This window comes from Lathamus discolor, chromosome 1, assembly GCF_037157495.1.
Source record: "Lathamus discolor isolate bLatDis1 chromosome 1, bLatDis1.hap1, whole genome shotgun sequence".
Taxonomy (NCBI): domain Eukaryota; kingdom Metazoa; phylum Chordata; class Aves; order Psittaciformes; family Psittacidae; genus Lathamus; species Lathamus discolor.
Genome location: NC_088884.1, coordinates 125,185,968 through 125,213,710, shown reverse-complemented (window position 1 = coordinate 125,213,710; position 27,743 = coordinate 125,185,968). Strand labels below are relative to the sequence as shown.

The 27,743-nt window shown below is 37.3% G+C and overlaps 1 protein-coding gene across 2 annotated transcripts in view; it reads left to right on the top strand.

The window, feature by feature from the left end:
- The window catches only part of SH3RF1 (SH3 domain containing ring finger 1), an 82,528-nt gene extending 55,394 nt beyond the window's left edge, over window positions 1-27,134 (top strand). For both annotated transcript variants that reach the window (XM_065694262.1, XM_065694273.1), the window contains exons 5-12: window positions 823-1,125; window positions 2,022-2,132; window positions 10,182-10,336; window positions 12,756-12,926; window positions 13,089-13,348; window positions 16,569-16,924; window positions 19,016-19,350; window positions 24,405-27,134. In XM_065694262.1, the coding sequence (XP_065550334.1) occupies window positions 823-1,125; window positions 2,022-2,132; window positions 10,182-10,336; window positions 12,756-12,926; window positions 13,089-13,348; window positions 16,569-16,924; window positions 19,016-19,350; window positions 24,405-24,573 (1,860 nt within the window). In that variant the 3' untranslated portion in view covers window positions 24,574-27,134. The remainder of the gene's footprint in view (window positions 1-822; window positions 1,126-2,021; window positions 2,133-10,181; window positions 10,337-12,755; window positions 12,927-13,088; window positions 13,349-16,568; window positions 16,925-19,015; window positions 19,351-24,404) is intronic.
- The last annotated feature ends 609 nt before the right edge of the window (window positions 27,135-27,743 follow it).

Below are 27,743 nucleotides of genomic sequence, written 5' to 3'. Positions count from 1 at the left end.
GTTCTGGTAGTTCCAGCTTTGAGCTTTGTCTGTTTCTTCTGAATATGCATGGAATTTCCTTCTGGATCTCATCTTTCAAATGCCTTTGGAAACCATTTCTATATTAAAAAAATATGAATAAATACATTCTTTATTCTTTTGTACCACTTCATATACATCTACTTGTCCTCAAATATAAAGGAAAGTATTCAGAAAGTATTCAGGGTATAAGCTGTTGTCATTTGTGGGAGCTGCATTTAAATCAGTGTAATGATACCATGATTAATGATGTCTTAACTTGCCTATTTTGTTGTGACGGGGTAAAATGCTACTTTAAAACTCTTCATAAACATAGTAGATATTTTAGTACTTGTGGAAAAAGGGATAAAATAAATACAAGAAATAATACACGAAGAATAGAAGTCATACTTCCATGGTAATTAATTTCATTCTTTCATCCTGATGTTCTTCACAGTTTTTTCCCTTCTTCATAATTGGCTACACTTATCCGAGTAACTGTATTCATATTTAGTGGTACATATTAATGTTAGTTAACTTGTTCAGCAAACTGGTGCTGGTGCTACTTCAGCTCATGAGTAAATGAGAGTTCTGACATTATTACTTCCAGTAGCTCTAAAATATAAAAAATACTTTGTGGAAGTAAAGGGTTTGTGAAAAATGTAATTTAGTAATGATTGATTTGTAGAGTAGGGCAGTATGTCACGGTTTTAAGTTGCATGGTTTAAATTTTATTATGAATTAAAAAAAATAGGTATTTCTGTTACAGTCAGGTATTTTTTTATACAGAAAAAAGAAATACTAATATGTGGCTTTCTTTTGTAGTTTAACACAGCAGCCAAACAGCTCATAGAATTGGATAAGCCCTCAGGTTCTGCTGTTGACTCTGGGGAAGGTACCTCTGGGGCAGCCCACAACAATTCAACCCAAAAGCACACCGATACCAAGAAAAACACCAAAAAACGTCACTCTTTTACCTCCCTCACTATGTCCAACAAGTCTTCACAGTCTTCTCAGAATCGCCACTCAATGGAAATTAGCCCTCCTGTCCTCATCAGCTCCAGCAACCCAACTGCAGCAGCCCGCATAAGTGAGCTGACAGGACTTTCCTGTAGTGCCCCTTCTCAGGTAATTTACATGAAATCAAACATAAATCATGTGTGCGTGTTTTTTTTTAATAACTGTGAAGGCTTCTAATCTTGTCGGACTATTCAAATTATTACTTGTATGTAATTAACATTAACGTACATTTTCAGTAAGTTTATCTTCCAGCGTGAAAGCATTGAAGGCAAATGTTTTATAACGCTTCTTATACAATAATAGCAAGTGTTTTTGGTCTTGTAAGCTAATTTTTTTTCACAGTTGTTAATTTCATAAGTGCCACAAAGCTTTTTATAAAGCTGTGGAAACTAGCAACTGGAGTGATATAGTTTCTTGGTTTTTTTCCTACATTTAATATAATACTAGATATTAATAAATAAATGCAAGTAAAAGCTAAGTTCAACTTGAAAATTACATGAATTCTAGAGATGTACCATATTAATCTGCTTGTGATAAGTAGAAAAAATTATCTGCCTTTATTTATCGTTAGTCTCCTCAAAGCTTTTAGTTACAAGTTACAATGGTTCATGAACAGTTGTTTCACAGAGAGATTACATTTTGGAGAAGAGGTAGTAATGCAGACTTTGAAGTGTTGGTGTCATTTTATATGAGCTGGTAATATGTTTTATTTGCATGTCTTTGGGATCTGACAGCCTTTTATGGAAAAAAAATAAAACCAACATTGGTAAAAGTGTGTTTTCCATGACTAGTTCAATGTATTTCCAAAGTTTCTGAAACATGGGGGTGGGGAGGGGAAAGTGAGCAGTGTGATCCAGTACTGTTCGTATGAATACCAAAACATTGGTTCTAGAGTTACAGGTGAGTACTGGTGTTTCTGACCATGAAGCATACAGCTGTGCCAAAACCAGCTTTTATTAAACTACTCAGAACTGATCCTGCTGCGTGTTTTTTATCTTTGACAGGTTCATATTGGTACTACGGGGCTAATTGTGACTCCTCCCCCTAGCAGCCCAGTCACAACAGGGCCTTCATTTACCTTCCCTTCAGAAGTTACCTACCAAGCTGCTCTTGGTGTAAGTACCGCTCAAGAAAACAGCTTTCCCATTGATTTTTGGTCTGTACAGTCGTCTTTTTTTTTTGGTCTTGAGTTCCGATCCATTGATTTAAAATAATTTTACAATGATTGTTTATGTGACAGACAATGGTATATATTGAACTACAGCAAAAGCATTATTGATACAATAATGTTTGCATCCTGCCATGCATACCCATTTCTCCAGTTTTCCTCTGTCATTTTCCTGTAGTAAACACAGGAAGCACACTTTTTCCCAGAACAGTGTTTCTTTTCAGCAGGAGTAAGAAAAAAGATATGCTAGGGGGAAGGTTAGAGGAAACAAGCAAGATCTTATAAAAATACACCAACTTGAGACTACAGCTCCCAGATATTTGTCTTACTTAATATTACCAATATTCTCTGAAATAAGTTTCAAAACTCTGCTTTCTCCTCATTAGGATGACTTTAGTTGTGTGTATGCCTGTGGCAGATGAAGAGCTCATCTTAGGTTCTTGGAGATCAATATGAAAAACTGTTGCAAATGGCCATCTTTTAAAGGAGGGAATACATTGTACTGCTCTTTCCTTTGGATGAAGAAAATAACATTATCTTCAAAAAGTGCAGGATTTCATTTTAAAAACAACTGAAAATTATTTTTTTTAAAGCTTTGTTTGTAGTAGGGGAGCTCTGGAATGCCCTAAATCATACTGCACTTATGAGAGCCTCAGCTTAACTGCAGTAAAGACTGTGGATACCAGTTTTCACAGATCTTCAAGGGAACTTCATGAGCCTTTATTTTGATCATAGGAATTCCTGATATCCAGTTCTTGTTTTGAGTCCAAAAAATGTGCCTCTAACACTGGGGGTGGGGGAAGGAGGGGACACACAGTTGAATAATAAATTTCCACTTAAAAAAAAAAACACAAACCAAACATGACAACAAAAAAACCTCCAAAAAATCCTCCAAAAAACCTCAGCCCCTCCCACCCCCCCAAAAAAACCCAACAATGTACACAACCCAGACAAAAGCCTCCAAGACTTGAGCTTGTTTAGGTGTCTAATTATCCTTGCATTCTTTAAAGCAAGTAAAACATAATGAATAGTTTTGCTTCTAGATGTGGCTGGTTTTGTTTTCAGCTTTTGTCACTTGGATCATTTTACACATTTGTCTGCAAAATCAAAGGTAGAATTGTTTCTCTTATCAACTTTTTGTTGTTTAAGTAAACGCTTAGGTGTGGCTTGGTTGCAGCTGAGAGGTTACATTCTGACGGCTTTCTTTGGGACTCTAAGTTATGTTTTTTCAGTCCTTAAAATTATGATGCTGTTATTCTCTGAATTATCTCTAGTTCTTCCTTCTGGCATGGTAAGTGCATTCCAGAACTAGGTACAGTGCTGCATGGTCTTTTTCAGTGATGAAATGTTGATAGTATGACCCTTTTACTTTTATCCTGTTATTCTGATGTTTAGATCTTGAGAATTTGTATCCATTCATTTGGCCTGAGTGTAACAAAAGTTTATGTTCAGCCAAATATCCATCATGATCCCACAAATTTTCATTGTCGTTAGTGATGTACTAATTGCTGTCATCCAAGTAAATATTATTTGACATTCCTTGTTCTTGAGACAGATGATCTTATTACTGACAGTTTATACAGACAGTATGCTTTTGCCCTCCCTTACTAACACAGGTTGTGCTGTAGCAATTCAGTGGCCTTTTATTGTTAACAACTCCTTCAATGTGTGGATCACACTGAATGCTATGGAACCAATTAATGGAACCAATTAATAGTCTCCTTATATTGAGATTCATATTTTAATGACCTAGAGCAGGAAGGGACCACTGGTGGTCATCTTGTCTGCTCAAGCAGGGCCACCTAGAACCAGTTGCCCTGGATGGTATACAGACAGCTTTTGAATATCGCCAGGGATGGAGACTGCACAGCCTCTCTGGGCAACCCGTGCTCACTCACCGTCACAGTTTACTGATTTTCAAACTGAATCTCCTGTGTTTCAGTTGTGTTTCACTGAGTACCACTGAAAAGAACATGGCTCCATCATTTTTGTCTCTTCGCTTCAGGTACTACACTGATGAGATTCCCCTGAGCCTTTACTAGGCTGAACAGTGCTAGCTCTCTCAGCCTTTCCTCATAAGAGAGATGCTCTAGTCCCTTGATAGTGGCTCATCACTGGACTCTCCTGTATGTCTGTGTCTCTTGTACTGGGGAGCCCAGAACTGGACACAGTACTCCAGGTTTGGCCTCATCAGTGCTGAGGAAAGGGGAAGGTTTGATCTCCTTTGAGCTCCTGGCAAGACTCCTCCTAATGAAGCTCAGGATACCATTACCCCTTTTTGCCATAAGGGCACATTATTGGCTCATGTTCAACTTGGTGCCCACCAGGAAGGACCTTCAAGTATTTATTTTTTTACTGGGATGTGAGGTGCACATCTACTACTAGAAACAATGAGCTGATTATATGATAATCCATGTAATCTTTTATCCGGTCCTTCAGAAGATACCTCTGAGAACTGACCAAACAAAATCAGTTTTGGCATCTTTTGTGCTCTTAGGCAGAATAAAAGTCTAGCTAACATATATGCTGCAAGCATTGAGCAATTGATTTGATTTCTGGCTGAGAGACATTTTGGAGATGATGGGGTGGGCAGGATTCAAAGCATCATTTCAGAAGTTCTGACAGAAGTTGCCTTTTTTTTCTCAGTAACAAACACTTTTGTTATCAAGAATTAATAGTTCCTTTGATGCCAACATGGAAAAATACCTTATTTTGGTGCTGGTGCAAAGTCATTAAACCACCTCGGGTGCTTTAATTGCATAAGCTTGTTCAAAAGCGCTCTCACCATTAGTCCCCACAGGAATTAAATTACAGCGCTAAATGCACCATGGAGTGAAACTCCTGCCACATAGTCGTCCTGTATCCTGGAGTGCTGCTTTCCTTTTGTGATAACCATGTTCCTGGTTATGTTTCCAATTAGGCATATAATTCCCATTGAGAATCTGAATTATTCTCTGCCACCCTCTTTAAAAGCCAGTAACCTTCTGTACATTATGTTCTGTTTCTTCTTGACTTGTTTTCAGCATGACTAAAATACAAGCTGGCAGCTCAGGCTAGAGTCAGGTCATTCTTGTGTACTTTTAGATGATATTAAATGATGCAGTTTATAGTCACAGGCTGTGAAGTGTGTCTTTTAAGTCCACTTTTCCTTTTGCTTCATGAACTCGTTTTAATTTTAGAAATGTGCAAAATGGTTCTGACAGGTCAAGAGAAGAAGTTATGTTCTTGTTTCTAGATGTTCCCCTTCTGGAAATACCCTCCCTGACATTCTGAGCGTTAATTTTAAGCCATGGAGCAGTTGTGGTTGTAGGATTTAATACATCAGAAGTGGTTGGCTGGAGTCCTTTTGCTTTTATAGTTTTTGTTTTTGTAAGTATAAATTCCAGCATTTCTCCAAGCTTTTCAATTTTGGCTTTTACTTCATTTCTGAATACTAAGTAAATGACAAGGAAGTTGGATTGGAAGAGGGAGGGTTTCTTTTTAGCATGAAGATGATTTAATTGGATCTTATTGCTGCCAATCATTTTGGTACTTATAACACTATTTAAAGTAATAATTGATTATTCTTTGAGAGCAAGCCATTTACACAAGTTCTTTTACTTTGCCAAACTAAGATTAAGGGAGAATGAAGAAAACAGAGAGGATGAGCATGATTCCTCATCAGTGAAGAAGAGAAGGATATATTCCTTTATGGTAGTCCTGAATTTATGCAGCTTTGCTACATTTTTATATCCTGAATCTAGAAGCAAAGGAGAGCTAGTTTCTTCTCTTATCTTCTGTAAGAAAGACGGGTTTTTTTATTGTTAAGGGAAATACTTTGAGCTGTCTTGTTGGGTAGCAAGTTTCTCTAAGACAGTTGAGATTAATTCCTAGAGGAGCCTGTGAGTCATTTGTCTGTGTACATGTTCAGGATCACATTTTAGTTTTACATTGTTATTTTGGGAAATACTATGTTGGTTCAATAAATGCCAATTTTATTTTGTCCATATTTTGTAGATGCTATTTGATATCAAAAGTTTTATGAAGTAATTTACACATTTGCAGCCAAAATCTACACAAATAAGACTTAGGAATTAGAGTGTTTTTGTCAAGTTACCTTATACACCGTCTGCTTCATGTATCATTTAAACAAATTTGCATTCAGAAAACCTGTGATAATTCAAAGTTTTCTTTTACAGCAGCAGTTCTTTCACCAGCAGCATTAATTCTTGGTTTGTGTTTTGAGGTTTGATTCTTTGAAATTAAGCTATGAACCCAGAAAAACTTCTCACAGCTGAGGCTTTTGACTGTGATTTTATCACTTACACTTCTCTCTGGGACTTCAAACCACGACTTTGCCCTTTAAGGGGGTATTAATTGGTCTGCTCTTTTTGGCTGCTAGCATTTTTGAACCTTGTAGATGCTTAGTCTATTTGGAGTTCTTTATAAAATATAAATAGCAGATGTCAAGTTCAGTAGCTGTTGGGTGAAAATATGCATGTATAATTAGGTAAAGCTCATTTATTTGGGAGGAAATTCTTGGAGGTGATTTATAAGGTAGGTATCTAATGGAGGAGATCTAGTTGAAAAAATTCCTACAGCTAGTATATGATTTGAACCATGACATGGGAAAACTGAGACAAAATATACCACAGCAGAGTTAGTTACATTCAAAAGCAGCAGAATTAAAACAGAATGTAGCAACAACAGATAACTTACCTTCCTTTCATTCTGCTTTTACAGTCTCTTGGAACATATAAGTATTTCAGACTGCAGTCGACCTGCATGTTTGCCATGATATCTATATTGCTACTTCTGCAGGTTGAATATGTTGACTTTGAAATGGTGTCTTGGTATGTGCACTTAACTAGCAGAAATAGGTGGTCCGTATTTGGATGGTTTACATGTACTTCCATGCTGAAGGTTTTTCTGGTCCTGTTCGTTTGCCCACACACACAAAAACTGGCCCTCTATGGTAAAGCATGTAAGGTAGTCTGAATTCTTATTAATGAGGTATAAGCTGAGGGTTACGGTATACCGATGACATTTAGTGCTTTCTTATGTAGTTCCAGATGATTCAATATTGTAAAGCAGTCAGGAGGACGTTTATATAAGAACTGTCTGAGTTTTAACCAAAAAAAAATTCAGAGCAACTTCTGTTGGGAAGAGGAAGCAGCTGAAAGAAACGGGGTTTTGTAAGAGAGCCCTGTTCTTGATAACATATATTTATAGCTTAGGAATTTTGTTAAACATGAGCCTTAATTTGTTAGCCCTCAAGGGATTTTGCAAGTCATACATTTTTTCCTAGACCTTGTTAGGAGTGAAGACAGTTACTGAATGTTTTTTTTTCCACTGCTGTACCTTTTGTTATGTTTTGGATGCGCTGATTATTGATCATCAGTGGGAATACAACCTAATTATAATTAAAGTTAGTAATATGTGTGTGTTTCCAGAACGTGAGTCTAGATACTGTTTGAAGTTTTACATAGATTAAGTATTGAATTAACCTTTCATCATCCAATTAAAAAACATATTAGCACTTCCTTGCTGTTTTATACGCTTGAAAATAGACCTGTCTGAAAAGTGTTGCAGAAACTTCTGATTTCCTGCCTTAACTATCTAAAATAAAATGCTCTGAATTATTTTGATAAGCATATCTTACTGAGTCATGTGCGGTTTACATACATTCTTTCACAGAATGTTGAATATGGAAACCATCAAAACTAGCTTGTGCTCTGGAGGTAGGCATGTTTCTCAATAGCTAGAAAAATGTTTACATGTAAGAAAAAATCTTGAAAACTTGGCTAGAGCATTTGGACCCATTTACCAAGTTGTAGCAATGCAAGCTGAAGAGCTTTAGTCCTCTGAAGTCTATCGGGTAGTTTATTTAGATTTCTAAATACTTGCCAAGTCGCTAGGAGTTTAATTGGGCTGTGGCTCACTGCAGGTTTCATTACCATAGTAATAGACACGAGGAGGGGAGCAGAAACTGAATAAAGCAGAATAAACTAGAGCTGGGAAGGTGCCTTTGCTGCAGCTAAAAATTCAGTTTGTGTTGTGTCTTCAAATGAATAAAATCCAGCACCCAGCATTTATATCTTTAGAGATGCAGGAAGTGCAGAATCGTGACAACCTTGATATTGTGCAAAAATAGGTTTAATTTTACAGATTTCCAGCTAATCATCTCCTAATGTGGGTTTACAGCTTCTACCATGTATAAAGGAATCTAGATGACTAAAAAAAGACTATATTCTGTGGATGGGTTGCATAGAAGTTAGATGCTCATGTTCAGATTGGGTTCAAGGAAGACATTTGTTGAAGCTGACTGGGAGGGAGGAAGTACCTTCTGCTGTAAAACAACTGAAAGAGAAAAGCTGATGTTGCAGTATGAAGTATCAAGATATTTTAGAAAGATAGTTGTATGGATGGGGATCTAGAATATGAAGGAAATGCAATTGCCATTCTTGTGAATAACGGAACTGTGTGTACCAGAGCTCTCCAGCAGATCATGCCTGCTTTGTGTTGGATACAGGAGGTCTTATTTGGTCTTAAGAAATTGTTAATATACAATCAGAAAAAAGCTTTAAATAAAAATAGAAATACTTCATGATATAGCATGCACGCATAAGGGTAAGAATTTTGACTGAAAAACCGGAAGAGTTAGTTTTTTCTCTAAATTTGAAAGCTTTAAACCATGCAGCTCTTTACTGTGTCTTGATAGAGGAAGACTAGTTCAGAGAGCTGTTAACAGTTTCACCAAATGTAGAGAGGTAATAATAGCACAGTGTACATCTGAAACTTATTTTCCCTCAAGGTTTTTGCATAGGAAAACAATAACAACAAAAACCCTTTAGAAATAGGGTGTTTGAGGGGAATTAAAATTACTTGCCATCATGTAATTTCCAAACTGATAATGTAATGCTGTGCTTTTATATGCTGATGTGCTGGGAGAGCCAGGCAGTAGTTCAGGACATTTTGTTAATTTATATTATTGTCAGGTGTTTTCTAAACCTGAAGTGGCGTGGCTTAGAGTTTTGTTTCAGTATTAAAGATTGTGTTCAGTTGAAGGTTACGTTTGAAACGAATCCAGTTTTAATTTTTCAAATGTTGGAGGTTTTTCATTACTCTCTTTGCGTGTGTTGTAACACAAATAATTATTTTTGGAAGGGGGAAAGGAAAAGTTCTCCTTTTGTGAGAGACTTTTCCCAGGAGTGTCAGTACACAAGGTCCTAAAGAATTGTCTGAGGCTTTACAGAGCAGAAGGTAACAATTGCTCCATTGATTCTCAAAAGGCATAGAAGCCTGTAGGCAGGACCCCCATTACGATCTGCCTGTAAAAGAACTGTGCCTTTTTACTGGGGTGTTTGTTAAAGATTACCAATCTTGATAATACTGAATTTCAAAAGCTAAACTCTTTAAACTGGAAGAATAGGAGAAAGTGGTAACAATAGCTCAGTGACTGTGGTCTCGGGTATTGTGCTGGCTTTTGTAACCCGTACATCAAAAGAAAATTTCCCCCAGAATGGTGGTTTTGGGTGCACTGCTGCTGAATTGTATATTATGTTTCAGCTTCACGTTACAAAAACAATCATGTTTTGAAGTACAGGCAGCAGTAAGATGCAAAATCTACCTCCTGGAAGGCTTCTGAATTTTTGTTGAGTCCTGTCCTAAAGATATTATAATTAGAAACAATGTTTTCCATTTTTCCTGTGCTGAGAAATTGCTTGTAATTTGCTTAATTAACTGCCAAGATTTTGACATTTTTAAACTGGGAAAAGAGGAATACGGACAAACCTAACTCTCCAGTTGTATCATATCAGTAGGTAAAAGAATATCAGTATATTTCTGATATATCAGAAATATCAGTTGTATCATATCAGTAGGTAAAAAGAACTTGGCTGTTCTTCCCCCATTTCCTTAGAATATCATGTGCCTTTTTTTATTTTTTTTCAGCTGATTCAACTCATCAAACAATATTGATCATCTGTGTCTATTTTTTTTGTTCTCATAAAATCAGAATATGAATCCCCCACTTCCACCACCACCTCTCTTGTCTGCTGCAATTGTTGCATCGGCTTCTTCTGGACCTCAGTCTGCAGGTGTAATACAAAGGCCTACGTCAGGATCAACTGACCAAATGGCACATTTACGACCACAAACTCGTCCAAGTGTGTAAGTAAAATTGAAACTTTTTTGCCAGTCAGAAAAATGGAACAGGATCAGTAACTTTGAATGTACTCATATCGTGCCAGCTGGCTGTGTTCTGCTAGAATGCCCAGAAAGCCAAACATACATTCAGAACAAGAGCAACAAAACATACATATAGGTGATACCCCAAAACTGCCTTCGTACTGAGTTTTTTGTGTCTTAAATAAATATAATGAGCTGTTGCTGTGTATAGAAAGGACTCACTTCAAAAATGTAAAGTGTTTATCATGCAGAAGATGAATGGATCCTTGAGTTAGCGATGAAGACTCTATAGCTCGTACGTGCCAAATATTGGAGTGAATTTACTCAAAGTTTTCTGTTATGTATGGTATGAACAAACTATTCTTGTGTGGCATAACTTGGCCAAAATACCAAGTGCTGTATTTCATTTAGACTGCTATATTAGCGTGTCATTATCAGCCTGCTTGTGTAAGTTGCAATTGAAATTTGACTTACGATTTTACAGTTCACTTAATTAGTGGGTTGCAGTTGGGAATGAAGGTAAAAAGCTGCTAGTTAGCATTATGTCCTCACAGTTGTAATACAAGTAAATGTGTGTCATCTTGTGGGTGAAAATATTTTGTATATTAACATGTGCTGTTGACAGCTTCTTTTGTCTTGGAGACTTCTTTGTGTGCAGCTTGGAGAATAAGAACCATAAGAGAAAATAAAATTCAGGAGAGGCTGAACCATCTAAATAGGACACGTATGAATAATACAAGGACTGCTTTTGTTCTGTGTCTTTCTTTATTTTCCCACCAGGTTTCCTCCCACTCCTAAGGAGCAGGTGCATCTTGTATAGCACCTTGTCTTGTATAGCATATGTAACATATGTCTTGTATAGCAGGTGCATCTGGATTTGGGCTGTTTCTTTGGTGTCAAGCATTCTAACACTGCTTCTTATGGGTTATTGTGCTTAGTTGTACTTAATCGAGTTCCCATCCCATTTGTTCCTGTCCTCCATCTTCAAAGGGTTGCTCTTAATCAAGATACTAATGAAATTTGGAATGATGTAACCAACAGGGAAGTTAATGACCACCAATTAAAGCACCTCAGTTCCTTTCCCATAGAGCTTCGTAATGTGACTGTGGATCACCCCTAAATCGTGTACCAGTGAAACCTTTTGTTGCCAGTGTGTCATATGTTGTCTTTAAAACCTATTTTGGGTTTGCTTTACCAGGTATCTACACTGCATTATCTGCAAAGATGCTTTAAAGGCACAGTTTTCTGGGTGGACAACAAGGAACAAAACTATAATGCAAAAAGAAGCATACAGTAAATGCTGCCATTACAGTGCACAAGAACCAGTTTTGATGAAAGAATGTTTTGTAAAGCTGCTTTTTTACCCATGGGGTTACAAAGGGATTGGAAAAGACTAGCACTGAAAGTAATTGTGGATCCTTTTTCAGAAAAGGGGATATTGCACCCATCTACCCTAATTGGCTGCCTCCTGAGAAAAGTATATTATTTTTGAGAAAATGTGATTTATTGGAATGCTATTTCCCATAGGTCCATAATTCTATAAACATTTTTATGTAAACGGTTTAAAAAGTTTTTCTTACATTCAAACTGTGGCAGAAAATAGAACACGGGTGGTTAAAACAGTAACAGTCCTTAATGTGACAATAGGAAAATGTGCAATCTTATTCGAAGACTTCCCTAGGAATATTCCAGCAGCAACTGCAGGAGCTTCAGTTTTATTTTTACTGTTGATTTTTTTTTTTCCCCCTAAGAATGTCTTTTTCGAAGTAAAAATGCAAAATGTTTCTGAACTCTCACTATGGTTTCAGATGCACTGTATTATGCATTAATGCTGCTTAGGAGGAAACAAAGAGAAATGAACTTTACAAGTGTGTAACTGCTAGCTACCTTACCCATAGACTTCAAGTTCTAGTAGCATCTTTCTTTTGGGCATGCAGTTGCACAGGGAGATTCCAGTTTTGCAACCTGAAAAGTAGTTCTGATACTGATTTTTCACTCCCAGCTAACAGAACTTCTCCATTCTCCCCACCCCTCCACAGAAAAGACACTGGCATGTCACAAAGTGTAAGAGATACTAGAAGCAAGTGGAGGGAGAGAGAAGTGGGATATGCTGGCATCTGTACTTGATATACACCTATTTAATGAAGTTCACAAAGTTAATTAAGAAAATGAATAGCCTTATTGTTCATTGCACTGAAGTGCAGTTAGGAGGATATTCTTAATGGTCATTGTTTCCCTTAATATTGCTGTAACTTCTGTTTTAATATTGTAACAGTGTGACGGATCTACTAATACATAACCCTTTCTGCCGTGCCTTCTCATCTCTGAACTCTCTCTGCCAGAAAGCGATGTTTTCAATTGTTTTGGGTTTATCAATTTCATCTACTTTCCTGTCTTTTAGGTATATTGCTATATACCCTTACACTCCTCGGAAAGATGATGAACTGGAACTGAGGAAGGGAGAAATGTTCTTAGTGTTTGAACGCTGTCAAGATGGCTGGTTCAAGGGAACTTCCATGCATACAAGCAAGATTGGTGTTTTTCCTGGGAATTATGTGGCTCCAGTTACAAGGTATATTTTTATACAAGTATCTAAATAGTTTATCTATTTTGGGGTCCAAAATGATTTTGTTATTGTATATAATGCTAAAATCGAGTAATAGAATTGCTGCAGGTTTTAGTAGCCAGCTCATTTTTTAGTTGTGTTTTAGCATTTTGCTTTTAATTTTGGCAGGACAGTGACAAGTACATCACAAACAAAAGTTCCCATGTCTACTGCTGGCCAGACGGGACGAGTGGTGACTATGGTCAGCCCTTCCACTGCTGGTGGAACATCACAGAAGCTCCAGGGGAATGGTGTAGCAGTGAACTCCAGCACAGTACCCACAGCTGTGGTTTCTGCAGCGCATATCCAAACTAGTCCGCAAGCCAAGGTTCTTATGCACATGACGGGACAAATGACAGTCAACCAGGCTCGCAACGCAGTTAGAACAGGTAAAAATCAATTGATAAATAAAATTAAGCTTTTTATGTTTGGTAGGCAAACTGTAGGGTCTGTCTGGGCGAGTCAGGATATGCATAAGTATCTGCTGGGCTTTCTAAAGGTATTTTTTGTGTTATTTTTAGAGTTGAGTGCTTTCTGAAATGACAGTATGTCTCTCTGAATTGTTGAATCTTTATTCTCCTCTAAGCAACTGTGTGTACTTCTACTGTTGGGAATTTATCTGCAAGTATTTTAGGTGGAATTTTTGTTATTTCATCAGTATCTGGGATGGGGAGGTTCTTGGAGCTTCCCCACTTATACACAATTCAGATAGTAATAAAGTGATGAGAACACCTGAGTCATAGCTTTTTTGTGTGTGTGTGTTAACTGCATAATAGCTACAGATTGCTCTAATTTAGCATTCACTTTTAAATTATCTCCTAGCATCTTTGAAGACCTTTAGCATTCATTCCTCCTTTTTCAGGTCTCTGGCTCAGGGCTAGTCCTTAGGTATTCCAGTTTGTTCTCTAACCTTGACTGCAGCCTCTTTCAGCTTTGACTCTGAAACACTAAGGCTATACTGGCTTCAAGATCTGCATGATTTATGTCATAAAATTCTATATGTCTCACAGGTATAACTCTGCCTTTACTGTCTGGGGCAGGCCACATCACAGTAAAACATGCCTTCTTGTTGTTTAAACCCAGATCCAAAAACATTGATAGTGGTGTTTTCAGGAGTTTTTGTTTACCAAATCTATGCACTCCTCTGTGGATTTGCCAGGCTAGGGAAATACCACACAACTTGAGCCTGATCTGTTCCAGTTACTCCTAGGGCCTCAAAAGAAAAGGGAAAAAAAAACAACCCAAACCTCCATTTCAAACTATCCCAGTATTCCCTCTTCAGCCTTGAATTTAGGGCCTAAGATCTTTGTTGAGACAAAGTGGTTTTTTTTCACCACAAGGCTCTTACTGGCAGAGCAGAAGACAAAGCTGCAGTTGCAAATGGTATTGTTAGCCCCTTAAGGGTGCTTTATTTCTTGCGGTCTCGAGATCCATGAATTAACCCACCATCTTCAGAGTCATGCATCTCCTAAAACACTGTTCATGTTCAGATGTCAGCACCAGGTTTCCTCTTGGAGGAGGTATGATAGGTACGTAGATATTTTATTTCCTTAGTGCCATCTTCCTCCAGTCTGATCTTAGGCTGGAGCAGATGTGATAGCCCTCTGTAAAGACTATGCCTTTAAAAAAAACATAAACAGGCGCTATTGGCAGCTGGTAAGAGAAACTAAGCAAAGCATCTGCACTTTCCTGCCTGTCAGGCATAGGTGGTTTCTAATCTAAATTCTTCTTTTGAGCTGCCTTGAAGTTTGCGAAGTGACAGCACAAAGGAGAAAGCTCCTGTAGGCTCCAGAAGTCTTTCTTGAACCTCCATCTCTGCACTGCTGTCAAGACAAATAACATCTTACAGTTCTATTCAGCTGGAAAACATGACAACATACTTCCCAACTTTTTATGTCCAAATGGAAAATTCAGAGGGGCTGCACTCTCTTCACAGAGAACTTAACATAGGATTTTGATCTGAAGGTGTACTAATCAGCTACAAATACAGATCTGTCCCTTATAAGAGTCTGAGAACTGAAGCAATAACGGCTGCTTTATGTTCAAATGTTAGAGAACTTTGTCATCAGCATCTGAAACATGATGATCTTGAGCCTTCCCTGGTACCTTCACTGAGTGTTATCTCTTGATGAAGCTTCATAGATCAAGGCTGCATTTTTGCAGGGCTGTTCTTCAGTTTCAGTTTAGCTCAGGACTTCGAGGACCCTTCTTCAAATGATCTTAGTGAGACATGGCTTTACATCACGCTTGCTGAAGGGATATGCATTCTTTGAAAGGAACTCTGAAAGATGTGCATGGTCCTCAAGAGTTAGGAAGGGTCTATTACAGGGGAAGAGGTTATATATCAAAAAACAGACATAGCATTTTGTGGTGCTTTCTTTTTAAGAAAAAAACTTGTGTTTCTTATAATGGAGATTTTAACTAGGTATGATAATGCAGGATTGTTATACCAAATTTGTGATCTTTGTCAGTCTTCTCTAATACACTGTTGATGCAATCTAACCAAATTACCAGGGGAATTTGTAGAGAGCAGACTGAAGAGATAAGTGCCTGAGGCTTGATTCCAGGATATCATTTACAACAAACCCAAAACTCTTAAGCAGCATCTGAAAAATCACAGTGAATGGATATGTTTTGAGATTTTCATGCAGCGAACTCCAGAGAGGTCCCCTTGTTAGATACTATGTTTCAGAGTATTTGAAGGAAAGAGGCTGTGCAGCACTGGGCTGTGCAGCACGGGGCTGTGCAGCACTGCGGTGGTGCATTTTGCCCCATTCATTCAGTTAAGAAGTTTGCGCTTCATACTACCCAGTGCTGCAGAGATAAGATGTTGAAATGATCCAAAAGCATGTGTGGTTGACAATGTAACTGTAATAGCAATGTTGTTTCTTGAGAAGGATAAATTAGTTAATGTAGAGCTCTGTGCTTTGCAGCTAGGCTGCAGCCCAGGTTGGTGTGTTCAGCCCTGTGTTGTTCTGCAACTTCCAGTGTGGATGTTTCTTTTATTTCACAGGGGTATGAGTAAATCCGCTTCTATATTTAAACATCCCAAGAGACAGTAGCTTATGTTTTCAGAGAAACCACTCATAGCAGTAATTGCCACTGTACTTATTGTTTGAAAGACCCACTAAATCTGTTGTGGATTTTGTGAATAGTTTAGGGAAAACAATCCAATTATATTTTTAGCAGCTTCTATAAGGAGTGTTTCTTCCTACTTTGTTTTATGTGCCCTGACAACTACACAGCATATTAAAAGGAACAAACAAGTTCCAGGCTGTATTTAGCTAGCTCTTACAAACTAAAGTGTAATCTTCACTTTGCATCTCTCTCTGTACATGAAGCATTTTACTTAGCAGCTTGGACTTCTCTACAGTAGTTGCAGTGCTGTTATTCTTCTGTACATACTGGTGCAAGTAGGGTAGCATATGCTATTTTTTTATTCTGGTGAGATGAATTTGATGCTGTGTAAGATGTCATAGTAATATAAATGGGAGTTAGGAAGGTGGGAAGGAAGCTTCTTGTGACTGACTAGGTGTAACACAGTAACTGTACCTCTCTTTGTGTGTCTTGTGAAAAGATGACCTGTCACATTTTATTCTTTTGTTCTAGTTGCTGCACACAGTCAAGAAAGACCTACGGCAGCAGTCACACCCATACAAGCACAGAGTCCAACATGCCTTATTCCTGCAGCTGTGATCATTCCCCACCACTCTGTTGCCTCCCAGCAGCTCCAGCCCCCAGCAAATAGTGCTGCTTATGTCACAGCTGTGAATGTGAACCGCTCAACCATCCCACTGGCATGTGCTGCAGGTTCTTTGAATTCTCCCAACATTGCTGCTTCATCTTTGGAGGGAGATGTTAGTGGAAGAGCTGTGAACACTCACGCCGGAGCTCCCGCATCTCCAGAGAATGCTCTAGCAGCTGGTGGAAATGCTGCTGTCAGTAAAGCGGACAAGGATGGCAAGGTGGGTAGAGAATAAATCATTCCCTTGAATTCTACCATTTTCATCATGCAAACTTTGAGATCCATTTTTTTCGTACATTTTGTGGAACAGCAGCACTGTAAGGTTTTTAAGACTGAGTCTGAAACTCAGGCAGCCATTTTGTGACTACAGCCATGGGCAAATATATCCTTGGCCACACAAGAAAAATCTAGGGTGGATTAAAACACAGAGCAAACCTTGGAGAAGGGTTAAAATAGGGTAGCGGGTTCATGCCTTAAGCAGGAGAAACAAAAGGTAAATGGATAAAGTTCACAAGAACTAGTAGATTGACTGTTGGAATTTCAAGTATTTTATTTTTCTTTACCTGCAGTCAGTTTCCTAAATACTTTAGAAAGATGGATGGTTAGCATATGTTATCAGGAAGTATCTGTAAACTAATAAGCCTGTAATTAAAACAAACCCCAACAACAAAATAACCCACCCAGACAAAAACCCTATGAACTTGTGGGAACATACAAAAAAATCAGTCTAATAAACCTAATATGTAGTAAAAATCATTATATTTTTAGGTTGCCTTCCTGATTAAGCAGACACATGGAGAGATTATGAAAAACACATAATCAGCAGTGTTTATTGGACAAAGAAAAGAAACCACCCAACTCTTGTCTTTTCTAAATGTGAATCAGTAGTCTGTAGTGATTCTGCATTCGGTCTTCTGTTTGAAGTATTTTCCTCTGTGTCTAAACTTATTCTCACTGTCCAACAGCCATGTGATTATAGTATATTGTAGGCAGAAACATAACTTCAACTTTATAACTGGTTTTGTTTTACAGTTGTGGGATAGTTAGTTGTTTTGTTTTTTTTCTCCTTTTGACAACATTTTTTTATATCTCAAATGTTTTAGGCTTTACCTTACTACTCTTCAGCCACACACACTCCTTAATGAAGTTTATGAAGGTTTTAATCGTAGGCTGGACACTAATCCACTTCCTATTTTTTTTTTTTTTGTTGAATATTGTTGAATGGGTGTACCTGGAACTTTATTTTAAAGTTACTTTAGTTGTAGCCACTGAAATCAGACTGAGGTGCCTTTAGGCAGGACTTTTAGAATCATAGCATGGTTTGGGTTGGAAGCGATGTTCTATGTTTTTGCCAGTATATTCTACAGTTTAGGGTTAAAGATGCTAGCATATTCTTTGAGCTTCTCTTTTTCTTTCCCATTTGCTAGACATCAGTCTTAGCTAATATAGCTTGAAGTTACTGGAGACTTGGAAGAAGGACTGAGGATTTCTCATTCACAGTTTCCCAATCCCAGTGCATCCCAAGCTATAATAAAAATCTTACACTGCTCATGGTTTTCTCGTTCTGTGGTTAAATAGCTTATTTTTGTCTCAAGGGCTTAAAATCTGGCACCTCTCTTAAGCACTAAATTCACTCAGTCAAAGGGTTGGTAAGATGATCACTGCCACACCCCTTAAAAAAAAAAAAAGACAAGAAACACAAAAGCTACTTAAATAATTCTCTCCAGGGTAAGTAATAGTCTTCAGGGATTCCTGTCTGGACAAGCAAAAAGAATGTTTACAATTCTTCCCTCTAGCAGAGCAGCAAAACACAATACATTCTCCTTGTGGCAAATTTCTGCTAAATCATGAAGGTCTTCCCTTAGTGAGGGAGGATAAGTAAAAGACACTTATCTAAACAGCAGCCTCCAGGGCAGACTTTTCTCCATGCTTGGTCTAAAATGACTCTTTGTGTCTTCCTAGAAACTTCCATGTTAGCAAAATGGTTTACTTCTTAGATTCCAATTGTGGGAATCTTAACTTCTCACACTCCTTTTTATAGACAGGCTTTTGGGTCATTGGCATTGGCTTTTAAGGTAAGTCTTAATTAAAGCAAAAGGACTTAGCTGGTTTATGGTCTAAAAGACTTACTGTTTCTCTCTTTAGAATTGTAATAATTACCTTTCTCTTTCATAATCTTTGTAATTATCGTTATTAATTTGTACAATCTCAAATACCTCCTCTCTGATTACCATGTCATCTATCAGATGGAAGTGTTCAACTCTTCACGAGAGACTTTTGTTCTAAAACGAGGCACTGCTTTGGTTTACAGAAAGAAAAAAAAGGTTTGCTAAAACTGCTTTCTGGAGCATCCACCAAACGCAAGCCCCGATTGTCACCTCCAGCATCACCAACCCTGGAGGCTGAGCAAGCAGCCGCAGAGCTAGCCCTGCAAGGTGCAGTTGGGCCAGAGCTTCCATCATCCAGTGGTCACAGCAAAGTTGGATCCTGTCCCACTGACAGTGAGGCCTCTGGGCTGGCACAGGAAACACTACATCGGAAAACAAGTTCCCTGGATTCCTCTATTCCTATAGCACCGCCGCCTCGGCAGCCTTGTTCATCCCTGGGTCCAGTCCTGAGTGAATCCAGGCCTCTTGTCTGTGAAAGGTAAATTATCCTATATAGCTAGACTTAGGCAAACCAAGAAAAATAAAAAGTCTACTCTTTGACGCTTGCCATGTGTATTATAACTGCTGCAAAATGCTGAGATACAGCATTTTATAGCAAGAGGAAACTTATTTTTCTGACAGTGCTTTATATGCTTATCAGCCAAGGCTCATGTTGTATGTTTGTTTACTTTTTGTGTTACTTTGAGGTTTTGGAATGAATAGACACTCAAATACACTGATCACAAGTTTGGTATGAGAACTGAGGCAGATAAAATGCACAACATGAACACATTATATTCTTGCATTTATGCATATTGGGTTAGTCCTTTGAGATTATTAGCAGTGTATAATTGCCAGCCTAAATATATGGTGAATGAGATTCTTATTTATGAGTAGGCTTAATATGTGATTTCTTCAGCTGTTGCAAAAATACTTTTACTACGCAGATGCTCTGTTACTGTGCACTCCACATAGCAAGCTCTAGGGCAGCCTCTGTGTCCTGGCAAGTGAGCCTGAAAAACGTATAGCTGTCTGGACTCTGAAGCTGCCAGCAGTTGCTTTAAAGTTCTATCACTTTTGTGTCCACCTATGATTTTCAAATGTCCGAGTCCTCAGTAGATTGTGCAGACTGCAAAGGAAGTGACAGTTTCCTAAGTAGTGTCTCTTTTTATTATTCCTGATAGTAGATAAGCAATATGAAGAGTGTCATAGGATTTCTTTTGCAGTAGCTACGGGATTGTGTAGCATACAGAAAAAAAAAAAAAGCAGTAGAGTTGCAGTGTTAACAGCTCTAGGACTGAACTGATTTATGCTATTACAGACTTTGTTCTGGTACTGTTAACTCATGCTGCGTGGGCATACCACTGTATTTCCAGAGGCACAGTGATCTTAAGCTATATCTGTGTATTAGAAGGCAGGCAGTGTATAAAGTTTCTACTTTGTCTTTTATTTTACTTCTGTCATACCTTTAATTTTTAAAAGGTTGATACTGTTTCTATGCCATTTCCTTGCAGGAAATTTCTATTTTACACTGAATTTTTGAAGTAAATTTATACTTACAGATGGAAAATAAAACATGACAGGATTTTCTTTAAGAATAACATAATATATTTTCATATTATTGTAAGTCTGTTTGGGACAGTAATATGGTTTTATACTTTGTGAAAGTAACACCAAACTAATTCTGGCGTGACCAGTGGGTATATGTGCAAAGCTATTTGCATTCTCACAAAAAGCAGTTTTTTCACTACTGTGATGGACTTTTTTTTCTCAGAACTACTTACAAAAAATGATGCTTACAGAGTTACCTACAGAAAATGCTTACTTATTGATCTAGTAATAACATATGCTCAAACATTCTTTTTAATGTATCTGTGTATCCTTAGTATTGTTTAATTGCTAACTGCTACCAGAAAAGTGCTATGGCAAGATCATCCTCCCTGGTAGTCATGCAGAATTGTTACTTTTTGGCCAGTGTATTTAAAACAGAATTTCACCTGGGTTCCCTTTGTCCTTTTCAGGGCAGGGTTAATGTTTTTCATGCTGATGTGCTCTTGTCATGTTTCCATTTCCTTAGGCCAAACTGCTTAAAATGTGTTGCTTAATGACACTTACTACTTACATTGTACTCAATGTCATCAAAGTAATTTATAAACATTGATTAATCTTCATTAGTGTGGAAGCAGGGGTGGGTAAGAAACATACTGATGATGCAATAATTGGTTGAAGAGGAAAATATTCATAAGGATATGCTCAACAAAAAGACGAAGAACAGAGAAATCTCTTGCTAAAGTTATTCTGCTCTTACATATCACAATTCCAATTACAGGCTACAGTGTCGCTGGAAAAAGGAACAGTACTGTCTGTTCTGACTATGGCTTTGCAGTGCAATTATCAGCATTCAAGTTTTATTTTCAAAGGTGACTAAAGGATTTAGGAGTGTGTTTCTGTTAATTATCCTACATGAATTAGGAGCAAAAGTAGCTGGCTTAGCTCTGTAAAGCATTTGAAAATGTTCCTGGTTTGGATACGGAGTTTTCCCAGAAGCCCTTGCTTCTTTAACATGCAGTATCAAAGTTTTACTCTAATCCCACTGTTTCTCCTTTCACTAGAATTGTAAGTAATCCTAGAATGTGTCATTCCTGTATGTTCTACAGAAAATTGGGATTAAAAATTGTGAACTTGTTTCCAGTCATACAGAATATATGGATGGGCATTTGATTTTTTTGATAGCAGACAAGCTTTTTGGGACATGGATTTGCAGATGGGTACTTCATACCAGTGGCTATTTCACTACAGGTGGGGAATATGATACATTCCCTTCTATCTTACTATTGCAGGTCTTCTCTGTAGTTGCCATTCCTATATACACTCTTCTCCTATGAGCTAGGTATTTGCTTACTGCGTTTCCTGGTATTCTATATGTTCTTTGTACAGAAGGAGCAAAGAAATCAAACAGAAATTTCAGCCAAGCCTTGCCTCCAGTTTGGAGCAGTTTGGAGAATTCCTGCACCCCAGACACTGCAACAGTGTTTAGTCATTTCTTCTGATTCTACAGCCAAGGCACAAGTTGCCTTCAGGTGCTGGGATTTCATGTATTGATGCAGTGCACTGACAAGGTCAAGGATCACTGTCTTTTCATTAAAAAGATAGACCAAACACCCTGTAATTCCTGGAGGGAATTGCATTCATACCATGTTATGCTATGAATACACAGTAAATGGTTATCTGCGGGGTTTAGTTTTTTTTCAAGAACAAGAGGTAAAAGACTTATCTCAAGCTTTTTTCATGGACTTTCTCTTTTAGAGGGAAACACTGATTAAAGCCATAAGTTTTATGGTAAATGTACAGCACTGTAATAACAAACTTCCCGGCACCACACAGTGGTGTTAAAGACCTGAAGTTGAACCTAAATACACATCACTGCATATGCTAAACCAGCATACGAATCCTTTATCCAGTTATGGTGAAGGACAGCAGTAATTTTGTTCTGTCATTTAAGTGACCCTAAGTTTTTTTTATCCACCACAAAATGACTGGTGTAACATCTGCTTCCAGTGAGGAGGCCAGTGGCTTTAGAGGGCAGCAGGTCTTACCACATCTGATGGTTTCAGTGCTGCTAAGTTAAATGCTACCCTAGGTGGGTGTTGATCTGCTGTAGGAGTCGAGGCACACAGGAGAGAGCTGCACAACACCAGGGCACAGGTGAGCTGAAAAGTACAAATTCAAAGTGCAAGAAAAAGAAACTCAAGCAAGAAGATAAAAAATAAGTATGAATTTAACTCGCACAACAATAGTAATTCCAACTTTCTGTGTGTTTCTCAACTGAAATTTTCTGCATGTGAGAATATTTTTTTTATCTACATGGGGATTAGAAAACCACAGATAACCGTGCAAAAATAAACTGCAGATAGCTGGGAAGAATAGCAGTATTTTTGTGTCTAGTGAAACAGAAACAATGTAGAAAGGGAAAAACGTTGAGGATACAATCTTTTTTTGTGTTACTGAAAAGTGTGAGCAATGCCAATATTACAAATGAAAAGTAGAAAGGTGAAGACAGACCGTGGCCACTACACCACCACCACCACCCACCCCAAAAGATATTTCATAAATACAGAGGGCAAACACACTGCACACACATTAGGAGTAGCAGGAAAGAACTGATGGAAAATAGAGTGGCTGCTTCTTGGAAGCTAAAGTACTTCTTTAATACTAATATTTTATCACTAGCTGATTAAAAGTATTTAGGATAATATTTTGAAAATTAACAATACCAGAGGAAAATATGAAGAAGAAAAAACATACTGTGTGGCTTAGGTGCATGTAAAGTATTCTAGATTAGGTGACTGCGAAAGAGCTGCAAATTTGACCTTCAGTCATTGCAAACGTTTGCAAATACTGAATAAGGAGATAAACAAGGAAGTTTTGGGAGATTCAAACATGTAGGAGTGAACATGTTTTTCCAAAACACGGGTCATGCTTAGTAAATGTGGTTATTTTTCTCTGGGGACCTACCTGGCACTGAACTTTTGAGCTGAAGCCTAAGTTTTTTGCTCTGGATGAAATTGGTAGTTTTGGCAGTTTGTTAGAGATGATGTACTAGGAAATGGAAAAATAGGTTTTCAATCATTTAGGGTGATGTGAATAGACAGCAGTCATCACAGAGAATGTGTGATGAGTCTGGATGGAATGGAATTTGTAAAATGTGGCATAATTTTGATGGCTCGTTGTAACAAAAGAAGAAAATGAGATTTAAGGGTGCAAAGCCTGCTGGGTTTCTTCTCATTAAACATTGAAAAATGTAGTAAAATAGCATTTTAACACCAGGTGCTTTGTTTTAGACATTAGATTACAAGAATGGATATCAAAGTACTCAAGAAGCTAAAAGTTAATGAGAAGTACTAAATTACTACAGGGTTGAGGGAGCTCAAAACTGGAAAGCTCAGGAGAACAGTAAGTTCTCTTGTGTATCAGGTGCTTAAGAAAAATTGTTGAGTTGACCACTTTTTTAAATGTTTATTTTTAATATCGTACAACTGTGTCCAAATCAGATGGCATGTGTTCTAGCCTGAAAAGTTTCCAAGATAAATGAAAATAATTTAAAACAGCAGTGCAAATTAATAGGTTTTGCCAGTTGCTTCTTTTGTTCTGTGCCTAAGAGCCTTCTCTGAGATAGTATCATCTTAAACATACAGTTGTAAAATTATGCCCAATTACTGCTGTGAATGCTTTGGTTGTTGTTGAGTCATGCTGACTGGAGCAGTCTGAAGTTTATATCCCAAAATACATTTAAAATTTTCTCCTGTTACTTAAATATTGTCTGGATTTTTACAGGAATCTTAGTGAAAAAAACTTGATAGGTGATGTATACATTTGACTTGAATTCATTATGTTGCTATTCTTATTTTCTCTTCAAGAAGTACTTTTGTTACATATTGAGCAAACAGTTCTAGGCAGTTTCCTGTTTTCATAAGTTTTAACTTTTACAGGAATATTTTTTAAAGCACTGGTTGAAAAGAGCCTAAACAAAGGTGTGTTTTTCTGATTACACAGGTACAGGGTTGTGGTATCATATCCTCCTCAGAGTGAAGCCGAGCTTGAACTTAAGGAAGGTGACATTGTTTTTGTACACAAAAAACGTGAGGATGGCTGGTTCAAAGGCACTCTGCAACGAAACGGAAAAACTGGCCTTTTCCCCGGCAGCTTTGTGGAGAACATTTGAGAAGATCATTCCAAGAGCTTCAAATCATACTGGACTGCAAAGTAGCACAAATATTTTACCAGAAAAAGCACAGTCATGAAATATTTTCAAATGACTGTAGTGTAAACAAAAACCTACATATTTTTACAGTGTCTATAGCACAATTACACCAGCGAACAAAGAAGATGAAGGCATCTGCTGGTTTTATCACTTTGGATTCTTAAGTGTGATGTGTGCCTTGTACTGTCTGATTTACTATATAGAGGAACTCCCCCCCCCCCCCAAGTATGTTGAACAATTGTTTACAAGGCTGTAACTAATTTATTCTTGTTTTTTTAAACTTGAATTTTGTGTAATAGCTCAAATTCTTGTGACTATGATTTTAACAAATTATTAATTTATGAAAGAATAACTAAGGGGAAGCTGGATTCTCTCCTTATGAGCAAGCAATTATATCTGATAAAGAGCCTCCCGTTTATCCTCTGGACATTTTTCCCCTGCTGTGTCTGACAGTGGAGTAAGTCTCTGTTTTACGAGTTAATGTTGAGTGGTGGTGATGTGGCGTCAAATAGAATTTGCCAAGTGGGGAAAAAAATGTGTATGTTGTTGTTTGGACAGATCAAAACAAAAGTCAGTGGTGTTCTTGAGTCTAGTTCTACTTCCTCATAAATCACCCAAGTGGAGTAATGTTTCCAGGAGGCAAAGACGTATGTGAACAACTGAATAAAATTCAACCATCTCAAGGTTAGGATCATCTCAAGGTTAGGAAGGAAGAAATTTGGGAGTGCCAGTAAGAAATTCCCTATACCTTCTGTTTATAGTAACTTGGCTATTTGAACAAAGCCTAGCTTTGTATATCTGGCCAGTTATTTGGGCATTTAGCGCTCAGGATCCAACAAAATTGGAAAGAATGTTAAAGCCCAACACTTAGAATGATCATATCTTGAAAACATCTTTTTGATAACTGAAAATAAAATTATAAGTTGTACTTAATGTCTAAAATTGCCTAAGAAGTGTAATTTGCTATCTTCTTCTCAAACTGATGTGCATGGCCAAGAGATGTTTTAAAATGTCTGAGCAATAGTGGTGGTAAGTGATGCACTTGTGTTAAAGTAAAAGGCTGTATGAAACACTGTGAAAACTTTACTAACTTCTTAACCATTGCTACTTTGGTATGTTCTGACCTTTTCTTTGTCTTGCATGTGTTACTCAGTTCCTGCAGTACTTATAACTGTGCATGGTTGGTGTTTTTTCACTCCAGTTCCCTGTTGGTGGGTTATTTTGCTCTGAAAGTTTCCCAAAAGCCACTTGACCAAAACTAGTGAGCAACTTATCTTCACCCAGAGAAGATGTCCAGAGTTTGAATCATTAATAAAATATTTTAATGTCCTTGCAGCTGATGGATATAAAGAATGCAGCCAGCAAGAAAAGCATTGTTAGTATTTCAGGGTTTTGTTAGAGATTTGACACTGGTGAACACACACGCTACTGAGCTGAACTTGTTGTTTTTTAATTTTACTGTTTAATTATAACAGTTTAATAGAGGTTTTTTTTTTTGTAAGACACTGAGCACCGTCATCTCCAGTTAAATCTGATGTAATTTGGCTGTTACTCAGCACTTTACAAAGCGAAGCCAGTAGTGTGATTCAGTGTCGCACAGCACACAGAAACAGTGATGAAAAAGTACACGGTGATATGTTAAATCTTTCTAATGTTTTGTTTTTTGAAGCTATACATTGAAAAATATCAAGTGGTAATGACGAGGAGTTCTTGCAATATCAGGTAATATCATGATGGTCTTAAAGAAAAGAAAAAGTATATCTATAAATATATATAGTCGGACATGACAGCATTCCCAAATTAAACATCTCTCTGAAACACTGTATAATTCAGTTTTTGCATTTTTAAATATTTTTAAATAGTTTACTTGAATATTCATGTAATATATAAAATTTTTGTGAAATGAATTTTAGTTAGAAGCTGATCTCAGCTTTTGTCAGCATAAATTGGCACTAGAGTGTCATAATCTTATTTTGGAAAATTTAGTGCATTTTATATTAAAGACTACTAAAGGTTAATTTTTTTCTATCTCTACTATCCATATTTTAAGCTAAGTGATTAAGGTACCTCTATTAATAGAATTTCATGGTGTAAAGTCAAAATTCAGCTGTTAATCCAATAGTTCTGTTAGATGGAATACATTCTTAATTAATTTTTTTAAACTTTAAGTAAATGTGTGTAAAAAGGGCTTATTACATAGCAGTGCAACAATGACAAAAATGCAGTTTATCATGCCTTTTTTGTGATGTTTTAGGGGTTATTTTTTTGTTTTGGCTTGGGATTAATTCAGTGTAGAAACAGACAAACCCTGTGCATTTGCTTTGTGTAATTCCATAAAAAATTTTGTAAGGTATTTTATATCTATGTTTGAAGTCAAGTGAATGTTAAGTGTTTGATTTACTATGTTAAACTTCCAATCCTAATAAATATTTTCTTAGCAAACAGCTAAATCAAAATGTGTATGCAAACATTAAACATAAATTACTTGTAAAGAATTTGACAATAAAATTACCAGAACTTAATTTCAGAATTCATAGGAGGATATTTCTGCTCATAGAGGGAAAAGTCTTCAGATTCCATAATGTTAGGAGTTTGGAATGATGAATATAATGCAAAAATTGTAGAGAGAACTGAAAGGATTTGACTGATCTTTTCCATCTCATCTCCATATTTCTGTAAGTAACTTCAGAAGAGGTAGGTAACTTCCATCTCAGTCTGATCATGACTGCCTAGTTTGGTCTTGTCAACAGCACATCAGGTGCATAATCATTATGAACTGCTTCCCCTAAAGGAAGAAGTGTCTAGCATAGTGGATCTGCTGTGTGGATATTGAGAGTCCCCAGCCCTGAGGGTGAAGCACCTACCTGAACTTTGCTGAGGGCTTAAGTGTTTGGTGGTAAGAGACTCATTTGCCCTGAAGAAGTTTGCTGTGCACAGTAGTCAGACAGTAATTGCCTAACTAGGAAATCTTCTTGATTTAGATACAGTTACATGTCTATATATGTGACTGCTATGAAAATGGTAGAAAGTTAATCTTTAAAGTGTCTGCAAAAATATTTACTTTCTGAATGTTTCAGCTACTGCGATAGTCTCCTTGTTAGTTAAGACTGACCAGGAACTAGATTATGGAG